Below are 25,398 nucleotides of genomic sequence, written 5' to 3'. Positions count from 1 at the left end.
CCGGGGAAGATGGTGTCACAGTCTTCCGGCCGGCAGGATTCTCCCTTGGAAGGGGTCAGCAATGACTCTGGTGACATTGATGGGTCCCCCGGCCGCCTGGACACTGACGACCCCCCTTGCCAACCCGACGTCAAGTTCACAAGGCACGGGGCTGCCTGGATTAACCCCCAGAGTGTGCAGCTGCAGGGTGTGCCCCGCCAGGTGCCAACAGCGGGGAACAGCAGCAGCCGCTCTGTGAGGGGTGCTGCCTCTCCCTTGGGCACATCCGCTTGGCCGCTTGAGAACTCCGCGAGGGGCACATCACCGTGGAAGGACGCCGTGGGCTCCGTGGGCGGCCCGGGCGAACAGGGCAGTGGATCTGCTTGTATCTCAGCGCAAGAGCCAGCCGTGCTCCCAGGACGCTGTCCATGGGTGTCTCTGTGCCCAGGCTCCAAGAGACCGGCTGCTCCCCCGCGGCCTGAGGCTGACGGCGCTTGTCTCGAGCCTCCTCGCCTGAGAGCCCCCACCGATGAAGGTAATGCTGGTCCGGGGTGTCCCTCATCCCTGTCCGTTCACACACACGCTTTGCCTTGGTCTAAAGGTCAAACGCCCATCTCGCTGTCTTCCTCATGAGAAGAAGGGGCCATGGGTCCCCACTTTGACTGGAAGCCGGTGCTTGAGCTCATCACCTTACACTGCTGTTGGCCCACCACTTGGGCTGTGACAGCGGGTGTCACCAAGCATTTCCTTTTCCCTCCCATTGCAGGGAAATGTCACCTTAGCTCAACTTAGTTGATAATCGGTGCCACCTGCCACCTTTGAGCGGATGTGTGCCTTCAGGAACTTCCGGCGTCTAAGCTGTCTGCAAGGGGGAGCCCCGGAAGCACTCTCAATCCACGGTGCTGGCAGAGGGGGCATCCAGACAGCGGGTTCCGCGGCACAGCCGTGCTTATAGCAGCTGAACTCACCTCCCCTGTTACAGTTCCCTGGCCAGAGTGTGAGTAGAAAAGAGTAAGATGTAAAAACAGCAACTGCAAGTCCCCGAAGGCTCCACGAAACCTTTTTTAAAATTTATTTTTATTAAATCAAGGGCTTCCATTGCTCTGCACATCTTCCTGAAATACTGAAAATTCCTAAAAGGAGATAATCCATGCAAAGACCAGTGGAGAGCCAACAGATTAGCCCGTGTTCTTGTTACAATTCATAGCATGCTTACTTTGGTTTTTCAATACCTACTGTGCTATGTTCACGCTTTGCATTAAATTGCATTTCTGTTAGAGCCCTAGTTCAAATAGTCAATGAAGTTCTCTCTGTCAAAACAACTTCCAAAGCTGCTCACCCTCCTCTGTGCCTGGGAGTTCGTATGTACATATGCCTGTAGACATTAGAATATTTGTTTCTCACTAGCAGGGACCGGTTTCCCCTTTTGCTAAACTATGGGGCTTTTTTGTTCTATTGGACACTTGGCAAAGTCAAAGATGATGGTAGTCTTTTATTACTCATCATTTAAGAAGAGGAAATTTCCAGTGGACTGAGATAAGATCCCTGTTGGAGCAAAACCACACACTCAGATGATAAGCCTGTTTTCTATCTTTTTGCTCATCTGCTGCGACAGCTCTCAGGAAAAGAACAATTTGCAAACTTAGTGGTTGCTAAGTAAGAGATGAGTCTCCTGTTAGGTTGTCTCGCAGGGGAGAAGGAGGGGAACGTGGAGAAAAAGGATAGTCCTGCTTGTCCCCCTAGTCCCTGCCACAAACCACGGCCCCCGTGAGGAGTAACAATGACAGAAGATGACCTTCAGGCCAAGGACGCCCCTGCCCCAAATCCTCTGTTGTCCCACTGCGCAAGAAGTGGCTCTGCAAGTCACAATGACCCTGTAGCTTTGCCTGTGTATAGCAAGCAGGTAGCCCTGCCCCTTGTGGTCCAAAGACAGCAACCCCAGCAACCTCGTCGAGAGCCTTTAAAAAGCCACTCCGTCTTTTGGGAACATCTCTTCAACTTGGTAAAGGGGTTCATTCCGTGGGATTAAAAAAAAAGTGCTGAGTCACCTGGTTCTTTCTCTCTTGAGTATCGGGCAGCTGTGGGAACAACAGGCTTCGGCCACCAGGGCGCGGGACTCTCCTGCGCCCGCAGCAGCTCCTTCCCCAGTGGTGGCGGCGGGGTTTCCTTTCCTGGATCAAGGCAGGAAGAACCAAGTCAGCGGCGGGGCGGGCGGTTTGCGAGGCTGTCAGAAGCAAGCCAGCCGTCCAGTGTCTGCCTCGCATCTACACGCTGACAAAGCACTTTCACATCCTTTGCCTCCTTTAACCTAACAGATGCCCCCCCACCCCCCGCCCCAGGGTAAGGGGTGAGGAGACTTTAATGCAGGCGCACGGCTGTGGCACGGAGAACTGGGCCTGGGACCCACGCTGTCTGATTCAGCTCCGCGCTCTTCTCTAGGTATTCAGGGTCCGAAAACCATGTCCAGGCCAAATCCAGCCAGCCGCCTGGTTTCACAAGTGAAGCTTTGTTCATGTCTGTCACCGCGCTCTCACCGCAGCGGGAGAACCGGGCAGGTGGAACAGGTGCCATCTGGATCTCGGCCCCTACACCATGTACCCCTTAGCCATCCTTTTCAGAAGTGGGCCCACGCCCGAAGGCTTCTGAAGCCAAGAGGTCCTAAGTTTTTGGTGGAACCGCTGCATTCTTGGAGATGAGGCGGGGGATTTGAGGAGTCCCGCTGGCCTCTCTGTTTATCACCTCCAGTGCTGTATAGTCGTCACGACATCCGTAGCATTTTGTTCCCATTTAGCGGATTGGGACGGCCCCGGTCTGGGCTCTCACAGAGATGCCCTCCCTGAAGTGCTGCAATAAGGCATCACATGACAGAAAGCGCTAATGTTTTGGTGGTGCTCCCTGCCAGTAAGCGAGTGGCTTAACAGAGGAAGAACATTTCAGAGAAGCAACGCGGACATGTGTCAGATGCCTTGTTTCTGCCAAAAGGAAGTTTCGGGCCAATGGCAATGAGGTGGAGAACTGACTCCGTAATTCTCATGACCCTCCGTCTCCTTTAGGTGATTTCCCTGCCCCTCCTCCCTCTCTGCCTCTTCGCCTCCCTGGTCTCCTCCAATCCAGCGGCTCTTCTGTGTCTCCCCTGTCGTTCCAAGAGCCGCTCATAGAAATGACGGCCATTACGGCGATGTCTGCCAGCCCTGCCACCAGAAGGGCCCTTCCCCTGTCATCCTACTTACCCTAGAATTGCGCTCATTAAAAAGGACCACAAGCAACATTGAAAAGCCACTCCCTAGAAGTGTTTTGTCTTCTTAGGTCATCTTTGGGCCTCTTTTCCTCCGTTTTTAATGGCTTGCTGTGTTGGCAGGTGCTGTTCCGGTCAGTGGGAGAAGCGGTTCCTTCAACTGCTTCTCTCCAGAAGCATTAGTACTCCCTGCGGATATAGAAAAGGTGAGTCCATCTTCTTTTTCTTTTCTCTTTATCTCCCCACAAAGCATGTGAACGCTTTAGATAGCGTGACCGTGGTTTAAATTCAGCAGTTTCACTGGGTAAGGCAAGGCAGGGAGGCTTGGCCCCAGCGTTTGACAGGGAGAGGGTAGGGGCTGCGGGGGCCCCAGCTGAGACGGGTCTGAGGCGGAGCCTGCGCCCCCCTGGAAAGGCTGCCGCGGTCCCTGAGTGAGGTCAGCCCCTGGGCCGCCTCCAGCCTGGGGTTGTATCCCACCGGGAATTCAAAACGGGTTGTCTGTTGATGGGCCGAACTTTATGTCTCCAGAAGATGTGGGTTATGCTTCATTCAGTGACCAATGGTAATTCAGTTAGAGGAACATTTCTATTTCCACGCCTTAACCCCCCTTAAATCCAGCTCCTTGAGTTCTGAACCTCAGACACCTCGACGGGAAGCGGCTGAGGAGGCTTGTGTTTTAACTGATGCTTTGGTCCCATAGGAAAACGCGCACTTCCACGCCGCCGACATGATCATCTCCGCCATGGAGACGGTGAAGTGGGACCTCCTGAGTGGGCAGCACGCGGAGACCTGCAGCCTAGACGAGGCCGGCCGGTCGCCTGGGAATGATCGCGGCGACTCCGAAGGGACCTTCTGTTCCCACAGGGAGCAGGAGTCGGGGTCTTCCGCTTCCTCGGACAGCGGCTACGAAGGCAAGTGGGCAAGTCGGGGGCAGCTTTAGGCTGTGTTCTCCACCCATCTCCTTGGTCGCATCTGGAAGTACGTCTTCAAACCCTTTGTCCAAAACGTCTTGAGTGACCTCTATACCATCCTCGCCGTTCCTGCCACTGGGCTTGGGGTTGGCTGGCATGCTCCACTCAGTAGCTAAATGGATGTTTTTTTCCCCGCCTTGGACTTCACCCTGCATTTCCTTTTGGCAGTGGCTGGCATTGCCCCTCCTCCTTTGTTTTCTGTCGCATGCGTTTGCTTAGCTCTTCCTCCTTTTCCAAGCCGTTCTCTCTCATTCGTGCCACACACGAGGAGCCTGTGGGGGGCTGGGTGCTGGGCACCAGCAGGCGACATGTGGGCTCATTCCCCGCCGGTGCACAGGCCAAGGGAGCCCGGAAGCCTTGGGGATCCCCGGGTGGCAGGCAGGCCCGGCACACAGCGGTGGGGCGCAGGGCAGAAGGGGCTTCAGGGGTCCATCCTGGTGTGGGGGAACAGGGCGTGCCCACCCTGAGAGCTGAAGATAGGGCTCGTCAGTTTCTTATTTCCTACCTGTGAGTCCTGCCTCAGCCCCGGATTCCCCTTTTCCAGTATCGCTCCCCGGGGATTTTATCCCCTACAGCCTGTTCCCATCGTTCCCTGTCTGATGGCGTCTCTCCGTCAGAGGCCGTGCTTTCAGCCCTGCACCTCCCCACCTCAGTGCTGGCTCCTCGTGGCCTGGCCCCGTGGACCACGGCCGCCTGGGCGGCTCCGGGGTCTCCAACTCCACACGTCTGAACTGGTCATCTCCCTCGTTCCCGCCCCCCGCTTCCTGAAACAACAACAGAAATGTAATAGTAAGATAAAATAAAAAACTTAAAACTATTTCAGGAGGGAGGAGCTCAGTCCCGGTGGTAGGTACCTAGCACAATGCCCGGCATAAAACAGGTGTATAATAAACTGTTGTTGAATGCACCGCCTGCCTCACATTACAAGGGACTTTTTAAGGAAGCGTATAGTGCATCCTCGTTGAACCCCAGTGGTGGGAAAACACAAAACTGACCGGTGCAGGGACAGCTCCGGCTCTGTCCTGGGCTCTGTCCTGGGCTCTGTGGCCTCGCGTCAGTCACTCACCTGCGTGCCATTGCTCCCTTCTCCTTCTCTGCCCGCGCCCACCCGAGCGCCTGCTTTCACCTGCCGCTTCCCTGCCTGCTCTGCCCGGGCCTTGCAGCCCAACCTCGTCTTGCCGGACCCCCAGTCCAGGCCACCAGGAAGAGCGCCGGCTGGGGCCTGCTTTGGTCAGGGGTCCACAGCTGGGCGGCTGGCCGTGTGGTTGTTGAGGCGCAGGACAGGGAACGCGCTCCGCTCCATCATTCCCCCGGAAGCCCCCCGTGGGGAGGAGAGGCTGCTGGCTCACATTGCAACATGCTGCGCTCTGCTTCCGACTCTCTCTGCTTCCTTGTGCCTCTGCTTCTAGTTAGCAGGCAAATCCATCCCCACTTCTACAGGAAGGGTGGCATCCCCCGCATGCGTGCCCTATTCCTGCCTTTGACCCGGACCACGAGCAGCCTTCTGGCCCGATGTCCTGTGAGAACTGCACTCACGTCCTCCATGTGTGTCTGCTGCTTTGAATCGTCACTCTTTGCTTCCAACCTCAGTCCCCTCATCTTAAACCCTACACACGCCTGTCTTTCCGAAACACACCTTCCAGTCCTCTGCACGGCCTGCTGGATTGGTCCCCCATTTAATCCTGGGGTTTTTAGCCTTGTGGGACCCAGCTTCTCCCTACCTCGCCAGCAGGCACCACCTGCCATTTGCCGACATTGCGCTGTGGGCTTCAGCGAGCCCAGCCGTTCTGCGGGCAGGCAGGCGTTTCTCGCGAGCTCCTGCTTCCCTCCCTGGACTTGGGCTGGGACACGTCTCAGTTCCTTCATCATTCCCGTCCTCCAAAAGCCGTTTCCTGGCGCCAGCACTGTGGCTTGTGCCCTGATTTCCATCAGAGGGGAGGGGCGCCAGTCATGGGAGAGGACCCTACGTTGCGCTCAAGAGTGCTCCCCGACCGTCTAGGAGCCTGGCTCCCCACAGTTGTGCGGGGTGCAGGCAGCTCTGCCTCTGAGCTTCATGAGGCCTGTGGCGCGCCGCTGTGTCTTGTCGTCAGTGTCTCAGTGCCTCCTGAGATTTAAAATTCTTTGATTGATGAGAATCCATCTTCCTAGTACGTGCTTTCAGCATAGTGCCTTGCCCAAAATAGCTATTTTATAAATATTTGTTGGATAGTTGAATGGGTACTGATGTTTAGATGCGATTTTGAAAAATATGAATATGTTCAAGAAATGTAAAACTCTTTCTACCACCCAAGTGAAATATTGATCTTTTATTGAGTATCACTCGTGTGACATTTTCAGTGATAGGCGCTACTCTGTAAGGTAGGTCAGCAGTCTTTAATTTGCAGGTTGGTCATGAGAGCATTAAATTAAAAAAAAGAAAAAGAAAGAAAGAAAATATCAGTATGCACCTGCTTGGTAAGGGTGAGCAATGAATGCTCCCTGGAGCTTTTTTTAACAGTTGAATGTATGTTTGCACTTACAGTAAGTTCCCATGCAAATTGTACATCCCTTTGGATCACGGTCAAAAGTGTGGGAGAAACACAGGAGCAGGTGAAATAGGCCCCGCTTACCCATGAGGAAGCCCAGCTGAGGAGTGGCTTGTCTGTCGTCCCTGGGCTCGGGTGGGGCCATGCACTGTTCAACCAGCCAGCCTACCACCAGGGGGACTCACGCCACCGCTCTGCTACAGGCTACACCACGTCCCTAAACAACTGTATTCGTTTCTTTTTTTTATTTAATGACTGTGCCCCGACCAGGGATCGAACCTGCAACCTTGGCAAATGGGCACAATGCTCTAACCAACGGAGCTACCCAGCCAGGGCCAACAGCCGTATTCATTTCTATGTTTATTCAAGTGAGTACAGTTTTATAAGAATTATAAACTCATAGCAATGGAAGAACAACAAAAAATAACTCCTCGCCTTTTTCAAAAACTCTTGGGGCTGAACTTTTCAATTCTTTTTAAAGCAACCTCTCAGTCCTTTTTATTCCTAGTGTCTACGTGGTTGGGGGTGGCAGGTAGTACCCTTTCTTCCTGTTGGTCACACCTCCCTTTCCTTCCCTCTAGGCTGCGCTGTGTTGCAGGTCAGCCCCGTGGCGAAGGCGCCTGCTCCCTGCGATGCGGAGCGGGAGACCTGCAGACGTGACTTTGATGACTTTGGTAAGATTCCGAAACGCCTCGGATAGGACTAGAGACCTACCCCCCATGCCCTCCCCCTACTTGTCAATGCGCACCACAAGCAATACCACAAGACAGCGGCATCCCGAGAAACGTCTCCCCAAATCGGATGATGTCCCTGATGTGGGAAAAAAAAATTCTTTTTAAGTCCCTTTTGTTTCAAATGTCTGGACAGTGAATGGCTCATCTCACTTGCAGAACGGCCTGAAAAGCAGACACCTATCAGGGTCTGCTGTCTGTTCGGCCTCAAGTATATGTTGGCAAAATTTCAGAGGAGTGTATTTTGAAATCCCACGTTGGGTTACTCGCTGCACTCTCCTCAGAGAAACCCCCAAGGCCCTCACGTACGGAGGTGCTGAATAATCGGTTCTTCCTGAAATGCGGGGAGCTGTGGGTGCGTTCTTCCTAGACAACTGACTGTGATGAAGCGAAACAGGCTCACAGACCCGCCGGCCCTTACTCTGGTTTCCCCACAGGACTTGCAGAGTTTAGCGACCCCGCCGAAACCCGCGGATGTTCCCGCCCCTCCTCTCCGAGGTATCGTCTCTCTCTTGTGTCCAGCTGCACGCAGACCCCCGGGCCACCGCCTCTGAGATGCCCTGGAGGCCGGGCCTCCGGGAACCTCTCGGGCCAAGTTCAGCCGGTTCCTATGTCAGGGGCTGTTATGTAGAAACGAAGCCATCACCACTCAGGTTTCTACAGTCTTTTTATAGTGTTTAGGAGACACTGGTATATGCTCTTATTTAACCCTCATGGATAGGCTGTCTGGGGTTTTTCAGAACCCTGTTCTATGGGTGGAGAAGCTGAGGGTTAGGCAGGTGTGTGTCCCGACCCAGCGCTGTTAAGGGAGAGAGGAAGCGTCTGAACGCGTCTCCTGATGCTACATCCAGCTCTCTCTTCACTGTGCCTCTCAGTCGCAGTGCCCCCAGCAAACAAAGCTGCTCTGTGGAGCGTGGGGGGATCGTGGTGAGGAGGAAAGGCCCCCCTCGGTACCGTGGTTGGTGCTGATCTCTTATACGATGCCTCCTCTGAGTTTTTGGAGAGGGAAGGAGGGTCGAAAACCTGAAGAAGACCCTTATACTCCTCATGAATATAGGTTTAAAAAATTTTCTTTTTTTTTGGCATCGCTTACATTTCAGTGTAATGTACGAGCCCAACTTTAATTCGGCTGAGCTAATAGCCAAAGGACTGTACCAAGTGTTCCGGAGGTGCTGGGTGTTGTCAGACATTAATCGTCAGCTGGCCCTGTCCCTGAATGCAGCCGGCTCGATAGTAAGTACCGGAGGAAGCTGACTTTGAATGGAAAGTTCCTGAATTCGCATTTTGCCTGTGATTCACATCAGATACGTATGTGTTTCCTTTATAGTCCCAAGGTGTTGGGGCAGGACTCAAAAGAAGGGGTGGATGAATCTGAAATTCATCGAGTATTTATTATGCACCAGGGACTATGCTCAGCAATTCACACTTTAATCCTCACATGTATCCTATGAGGTAGAAGCTATTGTCATTTTTATTTTAAGGGGCTAGTTCCAGACCCTAGAGGTCATGCCTCAGGCTGCCTAATGTTTTTAATCCTCACCTGAGGATATGTTTATTGATTTGAGAGAGAGACACACACACAGAGACCCAGAGAGACCGAGAGAAACATCGATCAGGTTGCCTCCTGTATGCACCCCAACTAGGGAGACTGAACCCGCAACCCCGGCATGTGCCCTGACCAGGAGCCAGACCGCGCGACCTGCTGTGGGTGCACCGGATGGCGCTCCAGCCCACGGAGCCCCCGGCCAGCGCCGGGCTGCCTCGCTCGGAAGGCCGGGCTGGTTCCTGGTCGAACTGTGCCTTTTGACAATGCGCCACTCATGGGGGATGGAGAACTTGGTGCAAAGGCTAACATAGAAATAGACCCCCTTACCCCAATAAATTTAATATAAATGAATGAATGAATAAAATAGACGTCGGCAGAAAGCACTCTGGAGGTGAAAAGGCCAGGGGAGCAAGTGCCATGCAGGCGTGAGGTGCTGTGGTTGGAGAGCGTGTGTTTGTGTGACTGGGGGCGGGGGGGGGGGCGGTGTTGATCTTCCTGGGATATGAGGCTTGAAGGCTGGTGGCCCGATTATGGAGGACACAGAAGACTAATTTGAGGAGCGTGGATTTTAAATGATAATAGGACAGTTTCCTGGTTCTGAGGGGAGCCAAGCAGGGGAACGGTTTTCAAAGAGCTGGTTCCGGGCCAGTCCGCCAGCCACCGGGGTTCGGATTCACAGCGCCTGCCAGCCTGATGAAGAAAAGGGGCCTGGCCTCTGTCCCCATAAAGCATTCCAGGCCACCGTGGCCTGCTTGCCGTCACCTGAAGTCTGGAAACAAAGGAAGTAGGTAAAAGAACGAGGAAAGGAAGAAAAGCGGCCCCAGCCGGGTGGTGTTTTAAGCAACTTTTCCGCAGGTGGCTTTGGCTGCCTGGAGGGCTTCTGCCCCTCCCTTCCTTCCGTTGGAAGCAGTTTTGACTGTTCATGGTACATTTTAATGTGGGAAATGCATCTGAGCGCTCTTTTTCTTTCAGTTCCGGAAAAAGGCTTATGTCGCTCCTACGCCCTCTCCTGTGTCATGCAGGTTGTGAATGAAGAGCATGTCGGAGAAGACTTTGAATCCAGCGTGGATTTCGCAGAGGACCTGAAACTGACGCCGAGGATCAGCGGGACCGAAGACTGGGCACCCCCGCGATTTCAAGTCATCTTTAAGGTCCACCCGCCACCCAAGTGAGTCTGGGCCGCTGTTTGGGCTTCCGATCCAGTTAAACCTGTTGTGATAGTTCTGTTACCCAGGTTGGGCTCTTGGGGTCCCCAAGACAAAGATGGAGAGGAAACCCCAGAGAAATGCCAGACGGATTTTATTAAGCTTACGCTCCAGGGCAGGGAGGCAGCCCAGAGGAACGGAAGGCCCCGTGAGCTGGCTCCGCTCGGCTGCTTTTATAAGCCGGGGACAAAGCCGGTTTAGGGAAAAAGGCAGGCTTTTGGGGGCGTGGTTTCATTTTCCAGCTGAGTTGCCTGGTAACTATGTGCCCACCTGTGTTGGGGGGCAAGAGGGCGGACTCCCCACTCAGGAGGCCCTAGAACAGCCAAATCTTGATCCCCGGTGAATGTGGGCCCGTTGTTTCGACACCTGCAAGAGAGAAGGTGGTGAGGAGGGAGACCAAACCAGCTACCTCAGTGTTTCTGAGTAGGGCGTGGGGGAGGGGTGGCGGCGTTCTTGGCGTCAGCTTATTTGGCCCGCCTTCTCGATCCTTGGCCTTCACTTGGCTTCATTGCCACCTGGTATTTGTTTTAGTCCCCGAACCTAAGCCCTAAACCATCTCAGTTTCCCCCCTGACTCTGTGGAAGTAGGTGAAAAATAATAATACACTAAAGGACAAAAACAATTTTGTTTTAGGAACAAGTAAGTTGGGTGTTTTTTCTGAGTTAGCTTTCTTGGCGCCCTGTTTACCATGGGCTTTTGGAGGGCTCTGTAAGTTTTGGAAAGTTGAGACTTTAACTATCGGTCCTAATTATGAACATTGCCTAGCAACTGAAATAGGCTCAAAGGGGATTTTTCAAGTGGCTAATATTGAACCTGAAAAATCATATATGGTCACGTTAAAAGACCAGTCTCTTCTATTTTTCTGTGCAATGGGAAATTAAAATCACTGAATAATATTTTTGGAAGGAAACTTAATCTTGAGGAGCGCTCCTGTCGCTAAAAGGCACATGGGTAGGGTTCTGCATGTTGTTACCATGACCCTTTTTGATGGCCCTACACTATAATAAAATTGTAAAATTTATTCCATATTTCAGAATCATATGTGAAATCATGGCATCAACAATTGAATAGAAAACACTTCACGAGATGGCCTCTCCCCAGAAATGTTGGATGGTTTTGTCTTACATCATCTCCCATTTATCTGCATTTCTTTGGACCGTCCGTGAACTTCCCTAGTACATCACGGCCTGGTGACGGTCTGCCTGAGCCGTGCCCCTGCATTGCCCGTCCCCCGCGCTCCCTGGAGCGAGAACCCCTGCGCATGCGCAGCGGGGAGTCTCCGGAGCTCCTGGTGGGAGTGTTCGGTGTGAAGCTGACTTCCGCTTTGGAGGTAGCAGGGGCTCTAAAAAGACAAAGGGATGGTTCAACTAGAAAACTCAATTGACCGATTCTATTCCTTTCACAAGTGACAGATGACAAAATTGAGGGCCCACGCCAAGGAAAGTGTCTTGATGTCGATTTCCTTTTCTACTCAGTGAACTATGCTCCTCCACTGGCCTTCTCTGAAACACAGCTGTTTTTGTTTTCGGTACCCAGGAGGGATCTCGTGGTCGCGGCCCAGAATTTTTTCTGCGCTGGCTGTGGAACTTCAGTAGAACCTAGTAAGTATGGAAAGGGACCCCCTGCTAACTATACGGGGGCAGGGCAGAGACTAGCAGAGGTGGGCAGGGCGCGGAGTGTGCGGGAGAGGCCTTTAAGGACCCGTCAGTGTGAGAGCTTCCTAACGTGGCCGCTGGGACCGCCAGGGCGATGAGACTGGCCTGTCAGACTCATCTCGGTCCCTCCTCACCTGGTGCTCAGCCCCGGCCACAAGGCCTCCCTGCTGGCCCCCGAAGGTGGCAGGCTCACTCCTGACTTGGAACGCCAGCCACCCCTACGGCAGCTTTCCTTCCTTCCTTCCCATCTTTGCCCAGAGGCCGTGACGTTTTCCCCGGCTGCCCCGCTGACAGAGCTCGCCTTGCCACCAACACACACGGGCATGCGTCACACTTACCCTTCCTGCTTCGGTCTCATTCTAGCACTTGTCCCCCTAAAACACGCTTCCAGGTTTTACTGACATTTGTCATTATTGTCTTTCTCCCCCATTAGAGTCTAAGTTCCTCAAGGACAGACGTGTTGTCTGTTTTACTCGTTGCTTTCGCCCCCACTCCGAACAAGGGTGCCTGGCACGCAGCTGGTCCCCAAAAGATAAATGTGTTGAAGGATTGAACAGCTTACCAAGGAGCTAGCCAAGCTCCTTCACGGGGGGTTGCAAAGGGCCTGAGGGGATCATTCCTGGGCGGGCTGAGACCCGAAACTCAGGCTGCCCCAAGCCAGAAACACAGGTCACCCGCTTGAGGCCAGGAATCACTTGGCCTGAGGTGAGGGTGTCCACAGGTCTCGCCTGAGGAAGATAGGGAAGCGGGGCTTTGTGGAAAAGGGTGCCCTGGACCTTTGCTAAGCAGTCTTGGAAGGAAAGCGACTTTGAGGACCTTGAGAATGGAAAATAGAAGGCCGAAATCTATGTGGGATTCCTTCTACCATGTTGAATGATAATGCCTGCCATGCAACATTGTTCTAACTAATTTTAGTTAAATAACTCATCTTCCCAGTCTAATAGGGACCCTATCTCTTCGGTCCACTGTATTCTGGTGCCTCAGTAAATACCGAGTCAGAAACTATGAACACAGGACTCAGATTCCACCAACCTACCAAGTACTTCCCTAACTTTATTCAAATATGGACGTGAATGCCTGCACTGTTGATACTATACCCGTGGTCCCTCCCCATGGAGGCCGCTTACAGGAAGACGCAGTCATCAGCCAAGTGTCAGGAGCAGTGCACACAATGAAACAGAAAGTCAAGAGCGTTCGGGATCCACGGCGAGGGAAATTAATCTGGGCTGGGCGTGGGTGGGTGGTGGTGGAGTGAGAAGTTCTGTAAGGAGGTGATTAACCCCAGAAGAGCAAGAAGGGAGGACGGGGCGGAGACGGAGTCAACAGGTGCCAAGGGCCGTGGCAAAGGAAATCCGTGCCACTGGAGGGTAAGAACAAGAGGAGATGCTGCAGCGGCAGGTGGCGTGCAGACTCTAGAGGCATTGTCAACGGTGCAAAGGATTTTGGGCTTTTCCTGTGAAATCCCTGTAGTGCTTACGATAATTTTTTTAAAACTTTTTGTTTTGAGATAATTTTAGACTCACAGAAGAGTTGCAAAATTAGTACAGGCATCCCGTATACCCTTTACTCAACTTCCCTATGTTAACGTAATAATCATAGTGTAATTATGAAATCTGAGAATAACCACTGTTGCAACCCTGTCACGTAACGACAGACTTTGTCCAGATGTCGTTAATGACCTTTACCTGTTCTAGGGTCCAGTCCAGAATTCCACCTTTGAATTTAGCTGGCATGACAACCTCATACACACAGAGATGTTTGAAACGTGATAACACACTTCAGCAGCAGATAACATAATACTTAATACTTAAGCATGTTCTAACAATAAAGATTATGAACAGTTGTCACACCAAAGAAGATAATACTTCTCTAATAGTGCTTAATACTAGCCCATATTCACTGTCGCCCTTAAGATGTCATTTATAGCTGATTTTTCTATCCAAGTCTCAACCAAGTTTCATCCATTGTATTTAGCTAGTATTTCTCTTTAGTCAGCTTTATTCTAGAACTGCCCTATCCAGGATGGTAGCCACTAACCCCTGTGGCTGCTTAAAATTAAATTGAAATTAATTTAAATTAGAAATCCAGTTCTTTGGTGACCCTAGCTATGTTTCAAGTGCTCCACAGCCACACGTGGCTAGTAGCTACTACACTGGATAGCGTAGGAGGAGAATATTTCTGTCTTCACCAGGTTCTGTGGGACCGCAGTGTTCTAGAATTTTTGCCCCTATTTTTTTCCTATGATGTTGACTTTTCCTAAGAGGAAAACAATTGTGGTTTAGAGCCAGGTTTCTCAGCCTTAGTTTTATTTCTTATGTAGGGGCTGTTGTGCAGTGCACTGTATGATATTTATCAGCTTTCACTAGAAGCCGCTAGCAGCCTTTCAATCAAAAACGTCTCTAGACAATTTCCAAATGTCCCTTAGCATAAAAAAAAAAAATCACTCCTGGTCAAGAAACGCTGGTTTAGGGTGCTTTATTTGTTCCGTTTTAATTAAAGGACTGAGGAAACCAGAAGAGATAGACTTAATTTATTCTGTATTAATAATATAATGCTTAGTACATATTTGATGAAATTTGATGGAATGAGTGGCTGGTTATTGAAATGTTTATAGGCCCTTTCTGTCTTCCTTTCTCTTGCCATCTTGCCAAGTTTGATCAGAAATGTAGCGCGCACAAGCAGGGGTATACCTCTCTTTTTGCTCATGTAATGTGAAGTGCATCGAAGCCCTAACATTAAGCAAAATAATACTCATTATCGGCTACAACAGAGATCTTGACCCAGGGTGGGAAAAAGGATGCAATACCGTAGACTTTTCAAAGTTTCAAATTTGAGAACTCAGACATAATTATTTGGTTCTTAACAAATAACTTGTCAACCCTAGAGAGACTGCGCCCAATTAAGGGTTCGATAATAGTGTGTGTAGTCTGTCTATGCTCACAGCAAACCCTCCTTATTCATGAATTCCACACCTGTCAGTCTGCCTGCTCCCTAAGATGCATTTGTAACTCCAAAATCAATACTTACCGTGTTTTCAGTCATTCCCAGACATGCACAAAACACCGAGCAATGTGAGCGGCCTGAATTTGAATTCGCCTGCACCCACAAGTCCCTGCTGAAGCTGAACAAAGCGATGCTCGGCCTTCTTGTTGTAACTCAAACAGTAAACATGTCCTCTTCGCAGTCCACTGAGTTCCTTTTAAAGAACACTTTCATGCTCTCTGTTGATGCCTTTGTTATTTAAAACGCCCCAAGCACATGGCCAAAGTTCTGCCTAGTGTTTCTGAGCACCAGACGGCTGGTGATCCTTACCCAGAAAATCGACACACTAGGCAAGCTTCCTTTGGGCCCTGCGTTACCAGGTTGTTGGCCCGAACCCAATGATACGAACCAGCAAAATGTATCGGATAATGCGTCTTCAAACAAAAAACACATAAAAAAGGTTATGTACTGGTCAGTTGATGAAAGTGTTTTTGCCAGAGACTCACAGGAACCTAACCCTGTACCTCCCCCTCAGAGCGATGTTTCCGTGTTCACTAATTCTGTGTTCCTGGCAACTTTACAGAACAGTAACTACCACAGATAATAGGAAATCCATTGCGCTTCTTTGTTTGTATTTAAAAGTCAGCTGTGTGTGTGACCTGGGTCCGAGGATAGTTTGCTCAAGTGCAGACGTTAGCTCCTCCCCCTTCCCATCCCGGGAGTGCGGCAGAGGGCGAGTGGGCTACAAGGCTTAAAACCCGGAGCCTCCCTGTCCAGACTCAGGCTGGACCCCTGCTCCCCTGCTTCCCGTTTGTGTCTCTGGCCTGCGGCTTAGGCTTAAGTTCCCTGTCTTGTGCTTTCATCAGTGGACGGGGGCGGGGCGGGGGGGCGGTCAGTGATAGTCCTGACCTCACAGAGGTTCAAGCACCGAACGGTACAGGCGTCCATGAGACATTTAACAGGTGCGTGACGCAGGCTAAATGTTCAACAAAGCTCTGCTTCTGTGGTCACTCAGACCTTGTTTATTTTTATAAAGTCCTCATTGGGAAACTGTATTTAGAATCTGCGGGAACCTGCAGGAGACATAACGGAATCGCTGTTTCCTTTCTTAAGCTGGGTGATGGGTACCCAGGTATTTGCTGCTTTGGTCTCTCTACCTCTTTCTTGTCAATCTATTTTATTGCGGGGGTGTTTCCCAAAGCAATGCATGTTCATTTTAGCCAATTAAAAAGTGCAAAAAGCAAAATACCCTTTCCCCCACCCTCCGTAACTATTCGCTATGGACTTTTTGTTGGGGATCCTTTTGAACTGTGCATGTATGTTTTTAAAAACAAAATCGAGATCACGTGATACACACCTGTCACTGCATGTTCGCGGCCTGTGCTCTTCCAGGTACTTTCCTGGCATTTCACTGTGGAGCACTCCAGCCACATTGAACCAGCCGCTTCTCCATGGATATTTAGATCGCTCCGCCTTCCTTATAAATGCGCTGTAAGAGCGCCGTTCCGTGTCTGCGCGTGTGCTGGTTAGCATTCCTGCCAGACGCCCAGCCTTAGGGTTCCTGCCGGTCCTGGGAGTAGGTGCCCACCCCGCTCGCCTCACCAGCACTGGAGTCTCCAAATCTGTGACTGTCTGAGGCAAAACCAAGTATTTCATCTTTTTTAAATATGCACAGCTTTGCTTGTTACTGAGATGGAGTGCTTTTCACATCTTTACCGGTTTCTTCATTCCACGTATTTATTGCCTGTTCCTATCCTTTGCACATGTTTATATAATATAAGGATATATATAAACATGGTTAGATATATATAAACATAAATATAAATATTTATCCAGGAACCCTGTCGGATGTACAGCACTTTATAATTTACAAAACACTTTTTGCCTGTGTGACGCCCTGGGGCCCAGTCCTGAGTTGCTGCTTTCCGAGGCCTGGGGCTGGTGGGAGGAGGCCCCACCTCGCCCTTACTCGGCCTTCCCGCCCGCGAGAGGCCTGGGGTCTGGCCTCCCAGCGGCCGTCCAGACCCTCAACCCCACACCCCTTTGGCCAGGCCACAGCTCACACTGCCCATCTTCCAAGTCCAGCCGTAGTTTGGGAGGGTCTGCTCTTCCCACGCCTGGTCCCCCAAAGCAAAGCTCGTGAATGGCCGTGATTTAAGGCCTCCAGCCCCGGCCAGGCGGTCCCAGCGGCTCTGAGGTGCAGTGCGGCCCCCGCAGCCACCTGAGCCTGGCCCTTGGGCAGGACTGGAGGCGCGGCCACCAAGGGTGGGTCTTCAGCGTCCTGGGAGCGCGGGCTGGCTCAGCGCTCACCCCCCGTGATCCTCCGCAGAGTTTGTGAAGCGGCTGAGGTACTGCGAATACCTGGGCAAGTACTTCTGCGACTGCTGCCACTCCTACGCCGAGTCCTGCATCCCCGGCCGCATCCTCACCAGGTGGGACTTCAGGAAGTACTACGTCAGCAACTTCTCCAAGCAGCTGCTGGACAGCATATGGCACCAGCCCCTTTTCAACGTGCTCAACGTCAGCCGCAGCCTGTGCCCCAAGGCCAAGAAGCTGGACGCCGTCAGGGTGAGCAGCTGCTCCTGGGGGGCTGGGAGGGGAGGGCCTACCCTCCTGAGCAGGAGGCGGGGCCGGCGCCTCAGGGCCCCGCCCCGGCCTGCGCTGGCTCTTGCAAAGGCGCGTCAAATTTTGTATTTATACATAGTTTGGCATTTAGACAGAGCTTTTCGATTTATTATTTTTAAAAAATAAAAGTGGTATATGTTGGAGGATACGGCGTGGCTTGATGCACATAGTGAAATGATTATTAGTTAACGTACCCACGTCCTTACAGAGTGACCTTGTGCGCGTGTGGCGAGAGCACCCGAGTGTGCTCGGGCCGCACTTCCAGCGTTCAGTACCGTGTTGCTACCTGTAGTCATCCTGCCGCACAGTGGATCGCTAGACTTACTCATTCCACGTGACTGCAACTGTGTGCGTCCTTCCCACCATCTCCCCGCCTCCTCCCCCTCCCCACCCCTTCCCCTGGGAACCAGCGTGCGACTCTCTGCTTCTTTGTGTTTGGCGTTTCTAAATTCCACACACAAGTGAGGTCTTGCAGGGTTTTTCTTTCTGTGCCTGGCTTATTTCACTTCAGAATCATCTCTGATATTGCACATGGCAGGACCTCCTTCTTAGATGCATGATTACATATGTTTCTTAAAGAAAGCTTTCGATGTTGTGTAAACTTCAGGGCCCACAAACCCTGGGTCCATCCTGGCCGGGCTGTGAACCTGGACTCAGTCACGAACCCCTGCTGTGTAGACTTGACTTCAGAGGCTTGTTTGATAGAGTTGTAACATTTCAAGGCTAGAAATAACATTTCGGGTTGACATAGATATGTCCAGCGTCTTTGGTCACGTTACGATGATCCCGTTTGGTTTCTTACATTAGGAAATCCAGGAGCAGCTATTTCATATCAAGAAGCTATTGAAGACCTGCCGATTTGCTGAAAGGTACTGCCGTTGGGTGAGACGGTCTAGGCCTGTGAATTGGGAGGACCGGTCACCTGCACACACTTGCTGATTTTCTGTGGTCCAGCCTCTCCAATGCACAGACCCTCCCAGCACAGAGCAGTTGGCTGTTGGAATCTGTGGGCAACTGGTCCCAGGCACCGCCCTCGCCCCGCCCCTGCGCTACCAAAATGCTCAAATCCCTTTTATCAAATGGCATAGTATTTGCATAAGACCTATATTTGTATATAGGCTATAGCAGGGGATGCCTGCAGATAGATCACTTCATTCACGTGAATTCAGCATACCGCTTGGCAAACAGCGAATTCAAGTCTTGCTTTTTGGAACTTTCTCCTATTTTTTTCCTGAATATTTTTGGTCTGGGCTTGGTTGAACCCTTAGATGCTAAACCCAACCTGCAGATGCAGAGGGCTGACTGTAGTTGTTAGTTGTCCCAGCTCTTCTTCGGGATGCAAACCCCCTCTTTGAAGTTGTTAACCCTTCCGACTCACTAAGAGTACATTCACTTTGTTAAGAAGAATGAGTCAGGACTGGGATGAAGAAACTCTAGCCCGTGGCCTTTTTATTATATTTAAATTGTGGTAAAATAAACATTAAATACAATTTACCACCTTCACCATTTTTAAGTATACGGTTTAACGGGGGTTGAGTACATTCACATTGTTGTACGGCCATCACCCCTACCCATTCCCGGGAATCTTTTCATCCTGTGAAACCGAAGCTCTGCGGTCATTAAACACTAGCTCCCCAGCCCCCGTCCCTGCAGCCTGTGGCAATAACCAATCTAATTTATGTATCTGTGCATTTGATGACTGGCATATCTCACTTAGCATAGTGTCCTCAAGCTTTGTTCAAGTTGTAGTGCCTGTCAGAATGTCTTTCCTTTTTAAGGCTGATTGCACGTGTTGCACACACCACGTTTTGTTCGTTCATCCATCTCGGGTTGCTTTCCCCTTTCAGCCTTGGTGACTAGTGTTCCTGTGAGCATGGAGGGACCAGTGACTCTGAAAAACCCCGATAGAGTGGCATGTCAAACTTGTATTGGCCGTATGGTATTATAGACTACGATGTGTGATAATTTAACTATTGTCCTACTATTAATAGATTTTTAGCCAAATAGATTTTCAATATCTTAATATTAAAAGAGGTTTTTAAGTCCTGGCTGGTGTGGCTCAGTGGGTTGAGCGCTGTCCTGCGAACCAAAGGGTCACCAGTTCAATTCCCAGTCAAGGCACATGCATGTTTTGGGGGCAGGTCCCCAAAGAGGGGCACGCAAGAGGCTACCACACACTGATGTTTCTCTCCCTCTCTTTCTCCCTCCTTTGCCATCTCTCTAAAAATAAATTTTAAAGAATCTTTAAAAAATAGCTTTTAATATTTTTATAGATACTACACCTAATGGAGTTTTAATATTTAAATATATTTCTAGTACCTTTTGTTATTTAAAAAACTAGTTACCTAGAATAATACCCTATAGGCCCACCCATGATTTTGCAAATGGTAAGATTTCATTCTTTTTTTATGGCCAAGTAGTGCTCATTGGATATATGTACCTCATCTTCTTCATCTAGTTGTCTATTGATGGGCACTTGGGTGGCTTCCATAGCTTGGCTATTATAAGTAGTGCTGAAGTGAACATAGGGATGCATACATCTTTTTTAATTAGTATTTTGGATTTCTTCAGATAAATACCCAGAAGTGGGATGGCTGGGTCATATGGAAAGCTTGTTTTTAATTTTTTGAGGAATTTCCATACTGTGAAATGAGTCAGTCAGAGAAAGACAAAGACCATATGATTTTACTCCTATGTGGAGTCTAAAAATAAGCAAACGAGACTTATCAGAGGGATAAGCCACTCTGCTGTATACCTGAAACCCATATAATATTGAATGTCAACTGTAATGGACACATTTTGTTAAATATTCTAAAAATTTGGGTTTGAGCTGAATCTCTGCCCATATCCATAGGAATGCCCTTAGGATAAATTTCTAGAAGTGGAATGTCAGGAAGCCACGCCCATAAAGGTATAAGCATGAATTTTTTTTGGACAGAGAGAGAGAGATTCTTAGGTGGAAAAAGGATAGGTTACTCAAGGAACTGAGATTATTTGTTGCAATAGGAGCATAGGTTTAAAGATTGTTTTGTTTTAAAGCTTCTTTCCGTTTCTAATCTTTACATAACGATGATGTTTTACTATGGAATGAAATTTCCTGGGGAGGAGCGTCTTCTGCATCCGCTCGGCCTGAGCTCTACCTTGTGGCATTAGGGCGACAGGTTACCTACCCTCAGACCCTCAGTTGCCTCGTCCGTAATATGTAACAATACCCACAATTCGTACCATCCACAGCAATTTCTTCAACATCCATTCCATGCTCCACATTAAAAAATCAACGGGACTCGCGTTGAGTCCAGAAAGAAAATCAGTGCAGCAGCTCCTGGCTGGACTGTGAGTTAGATGCAGATGTACAGAGTCCCGTGGGTACAGAAGCGCATTTCGTTCACGAGGGTTGGGGTAGCGAGGGGACAGCCAAGGCTTCCGGAGAGAAAGCTGAGCCGGGAGAAGACGCCATGTGAGCGAGTGCCCCAGGCTGGATGGGGCATTAAATGTGGTTCGGCATCGCTAGAAGGGCGGCCCAGTGTCCGCAGGGGCTGGCTTGGGAATGTAGTGGGTGGCGATGCTGCTCCCGATTTAGGGAATTTGGGAGGAGACGAGGAGGGTTTGGGGAATGTGACGCTCAGTTTCAAGAGCCGTTGGGACAGCCGAGTGCCTGTGACCAGCCCACAGCTGGGCACCTGAGTCTTTTTTTATTTTTTTAAGATTTTAGAAAGAGAGGAAGGAAAGGAGAAAGAGAAGGAGAGAAACATCAATGTGTAGTTGCCTTTCACGTGCCCCCTACTGGGGACCTGGCCCACTACCCAGGCATGAACCCTGGCTGGGAATCGAACCAGCGACCCTTTGGTTCAAGGGCCAGCACTCAGCCTGCTGAGCCACACCACCCAGGGCTGGATACCTGAGTCTTAAGCCCAGTCCTGAAAGCAAGGATTTGGAAACTTCATGCCTGCTCCTAGGCAGTAATTTTTCTGCCGGCTGGGGCACCTGTCAGTGATGGTCTTGAGATTGAGCTGGAATCAGTGAGGCAGTGAGTTATTTATCCAGGACATATGTTTAAGACTTGAGATAACATTAAGTTTTCTTCCGCTTGGTGCATGCCTGGGCAGGCTGCAAGAAGCACGTTTCTCCTCTGGCCTAGTTTTTGGAAATCAGCATTGATGGATTTTTAGCTTCTTGGCTTCCAAGCAGACTTGCCAAATGTAAAGTGATGAGGAAGGCGAACTTGTTCTTGGGGATATTTTTTAAAAACTGAGTTAGAAAAATAAATGTGAGGGCCAGGAGAAAACAACGGCCTGCCCAACCCGCCCCCCCGCTGCCCCGGTCTCCACGGGGCATGTCCCTGACCCCTCCTCGTCCTCCCTGGCAGTGCATTGAAGGCATTTGAACAGGCGCCCAGGCACCTGTCGGAGGAGCTCCACCTGTTCTCCCTGGAGGACCTGGTCAAGGTCAAGAAAGGGCTGCTGGCACCCTCGCTCAAGGACATTCTGAAAGCCTCCCTCGCCCACGTGGCCAGCTGTGAGGTGAGGTTTGCAGGGGGTGGGGGAGGCGCGGGCACAATGGCAGGCACATCCCTGAGCTGCCCCTTATGCATCCGGTGTCTGCACTTCATGTCGTTTAACCTTTACCAACCCCGACGACAGTGCTGGCCATGCTATTTCCAGATGGGCACAATGAGGTTCAGAGGCAACGGTCATCCTGCTGGTAAGTGGCAGGGCTGGGATGCTCATCTGGGCCAAGTGACTTCGGTCTGGGTGCCCAGCCCTGCTTGGGACCGACCTCAACTCCCACCTGCGCCGGCGGCCCAAACCCGGCAGCGTCGGCTCGCCACCCAATGGCGCAGGAGCTGAGATCGATTAAGAATTCGCGTTTAATACCATGGTCTTGCCCTGATGCCTTTAGGCACCTTCATGTGAAATTCCTCCGTGCAGAACGGGTGCACCTTGATGGCTCTGATCCACCCCCTGCGGAATATAACATCCCGTTCCTCCCAGACGCAGGAAGTATATAGACACTTAAAAATGGATGCTTACAGAGTTTTTTAAAAAACGGTGGCTCAGATTTGGCAACCAGAGAAACATTATCAATGACGATTTGAACTTTGACCCCCTCGCAGCTGTGTCAAGGAAAGGGCTTCATCTGCGAGTTCTGCCAGAGCAGGGCCGTCATCTTCCCGTTCCAGACCGCCACGTGCCAGAGATGCACAGGTACTGTGAAAAATCGGTTGCCTAAAGTTAGGCGCTTCATAACACAGCACGCCATTAACACAAGTTTAATAACAAGCACAAAATTAACGTAAGCTTCACGATAGCTAAATCACAGTAAGTTATAATGATGCCGGCATGTGCTTCTACGTTGAATTGCAGCTCCTCAAGTTCGGGGGACACAGGGAGGAGTATTTGGGTGCGACAGGGGTAAAGGCGGCTGTCTCCTGGGACAGGGTTGGCAGAGAGGACGTGGACCCTGTTTTGTCTGAGCCCTGATTCTCCAACATCAGGACAAGCTACAGCACCCAATTTCCTGATTGGATCGCAGTCCTGCCCAGCCTCGCAGTGTTATCTCTGGCTTCTTTTTGGCTCCAGTGGCAGAGCCCAATGGTTGTCATGGAGACCACAGGCCCCAGGGTCTAAAACACTCGCTGTCTAGCTGCTTACAGGAGAGGTTGCAGACCCTGTTCTACTGCATTCATGCCCCAGGACCTCCCAGGATCTCTAAACAGCTTCCTGGGAGAGGTCCGGCCCTGAGCCTGCCTTCACGCTGGGAGCAGGCCTTCCCCGTAGACGGTTCAGGTGGTGCCTCTCCTCACTCATCAGACAGGGTTGCGGTGGGGGGTCCCCAGCAGGGACACTCAGAAGCAGGGCCAAAAGCAAGCACATTGGGGCGAATTCTTGGCCTCTGCCTGCCACCTTCCCTCCATCCCCCCCGCCTGCCCCAGGCGAGAAGGCAGCAGGGTCAGGCGGAGGGAGAGGCCCACAGGGCTGTGGTTGAGTGAGGGCTCAGCACGTCTAACCAGGACCCCCAAGGCCGAACGCCCTTCCGCATCCTCTCAAACTGAGGAGCAGGGGCCAGCCGACCTTTAAGCCTCACGTTGAGCGCCAGTCCCCCACGCAGACGCATGCTAACAAGGGGACATGCTCGAGCATGGCAGTGCTGTCCTCTGAGGACCATTTCCAAACACGGGGCTCCACCTCCTGAGCAGCAGGGGAGGGGGCCACGTCCTGTGGGCAGGCCCGCAGCCCCCTCTCCTCTGGCGACCTGCTGGAGACGTTACAATCCCAACTGTCAACCGGCCTGGTTTCTTTTTGGAAGAGTGCGGTGTTGGGGGGGTACTCAGACCCCCTGCCGCGCCCCCTTGGCTGACGCTGTCCTCCTTGCTTGCAGAGTGCAGGGCTTGCTTTCACAAGCAGTGTTTCCAGGCCTCCCAGTGCCCCCGGTGCGCCAGGATCGCGGCCCGGAGACGGCTTTCGGAGAGCTTGCCCTCGGCAGCGACGTGAGGCCCGGAGGCCTGAGGAAGACTCAGCACGCCTTTCGCCGACACCGACGGGTGCCCGCTGTTGGTGGCATCGTTTCAGATGTCGAGTGTCGTGTGTTGAGGAGAAAGATGGCCACTGTTCTCTTCATGGTTTCTTCAATGTTTTCAAAGGATGCAGGTTCTTTGTCATGAAGGGAGGGGTTGTTACTGGTGGTTTTGTTTACAGGTGTTCAGTATTTCGCTGCTACTGTTTGTTTTGAGAGGGTTTTTTTTACAATATTTATATTGTATTTGAATAGTTGTATTTAACGAACGTGGGTGTTTGTTTTTTCATGAATTTTAATTGACAAAGTGAATGGCTCCGCTCCTCTTCCTGTAAAGCATGCCTGGGAGCTGGGTTGGAACTCCCAGGGAACGCAAACGCCACCCAAATCCCATTGCTCAGGCTGTCTTTTCAGCCTCGACGTGTGTTTGGCCTGGGTAGGTCGCAGAGAGCCCCCCGCCCCTCCTCCGTTTCCAGCACTGCGTCTGTTCCAAGATGAGTGTGAGTTGCTTAACCCCCTGGGAGGTGCCATTTGAGGAAGCTGCCTCTAGAGGGCGCCCCTCCCGATGGCGCCAATCAAAGCTGGCTTTGTCATCTCGACTCAACACACTAAGTCAAGGGGGTGCGTGGGTGAGCAGGCCCTTAGCCCTACCCATTAGGATACCGTCTCATAGACGTAAAGGTGAACAAAAGATATTTGAAGACGTACATAAGATGTGGGAAAATACTGTCAGTGGGGCCCAGATCGTCCCCTACCACCATGCAGTCCTGTGTGTGTGCTTTATTCAGTTGGATAACGTGAAAGAAATGCACATGAAAGAAATGAGTGTCTCCTATCATTCTGGTGTCTCCTCATCCCATCACGTGTTTTCCCACCCCGATGCCTCTGTCAGATCTGTGCTCCCATTTATGAGTTAAGTTGTGTCTCTTTTAACTGGAAATATTGTCACGTGGGATAAGGTTAAAAAGATCAAAATGAAAACAATGCCTTATTCTTACCTACAGCTTCTGTTTCACGTGAGGAATCAAGAGGCATAGTGCGTCTTGACATTCCTTACGACAGCTCTACAAGGTTCATGTCAATATCTCCATTTTACAGGAAAGGAAACTGAGGCTTCAAAAACAGCGATAACACACCTACATTTCCCCTGTGCAGGCACAGCAGGGCTGGGCTCCGCATCGGACTCAGCCTGCCTCCAAAGCCACATTCCTACCCTCTACATTTTCTGCACTGTCTCTTTGACAAAACATGAGCAAAAACAACTTGAACTTGCCGGTGCTGGTCCAACCTCACGGCACTGGGCTGAGTGCTCGCTCCCTTCCCTGGACATTGATTTGACCAAGTTTCTGCGGCGTCCGCCCTGCTGGAAGGTCTCTGTGTTTGCAAGGGGCCTTTGAGCGTGTCGGGGGACATTGACGTGGAGGAAGACCA

At 51.1% G+C, this 25,398-nt stretch overlaps 1 protein-coding gene across 1 annotated transcript; it reads left to right on the top strand.

Annotated features, from left to right (window-relative positions):
* Nucleotides 1-23,954, top strand: RUBCNL (rubicon like autophagy enhancer). The gene is made up of 14 exons (XM_054586659.1): nucleotides 1-514; nucleotides 3,338-3,420; nucleotides 3,915-4,125; nucleotides 7,292-7,384; nucleotides 7,654-7,662; nucleotides 7,879-7,939; nucleotides 8,542-8,674; nucleotides 10,010-10,155; nucleotides 11,729-11,793; nucleotides 17,159-17,397; nucleotides 18,262-18,323; nucleotides 21,821-21,974; nucleotides 22,568-22,658; nucleotides 23,833-23,954. The coding sequence occupies exons 1-14, from the start codon at nucleotides 10-12 to the stop codon at nucleotides 23,943-23,945; spliced, it is 1,965 nt and encodes a 654-aa protein (XP_054442634.1). The 5' UTR covers nucleotides 1-9; the 3' UTR covers nucleotides 23,946-23,954.
* Nucleotides 23,955-25,398: the final 1,444 nt, after the last annotated feature.

Source organism: Pteronotus mesoamericanus, unplaced genomic scaffold (genome assembly GCF_021234165.1).
Source record: "Pteronotus mesoamericanus isolate MK-2021 breed Mesoamerican mustached bat unplaced genomic scaffold, CSHL_Meso_final contig_94, whole genome shotgun sequence".
Lineage (NCBI taxonomy): Eukaryota > Metazoa > Chordata > Mammalia > Chiroptera > Mormoopidae > Pteronotus > Pteronotus mesoamericanus.
This window is presented reverse-complemented; position numbering and strand designations above follow the sequence as displayed.

Coding starts and splice junctions, on each gene's coding strand:
- RUBCNL (XM_054586659.1), top strand. CDS start 10: ATGGTGTCACAGTCTTCCGGCCGGCAGGATTCTCCCTTGGAAGGGGTC. Junction 3,421..3,914: donor TCCCTGCGGATATAGAAAAG/GTGAGTCCATCT, acceptor TTGGTCCCATAG/GAAAACGCGCACTTCCACGC. Junction 22,659..23,832: donor CACGTGCCAGAGATGCACAG/GTACTGTGAAAA, acceptor CCTTGCTTGCAG/AGTGCAGGGCTTGCTTTCAC.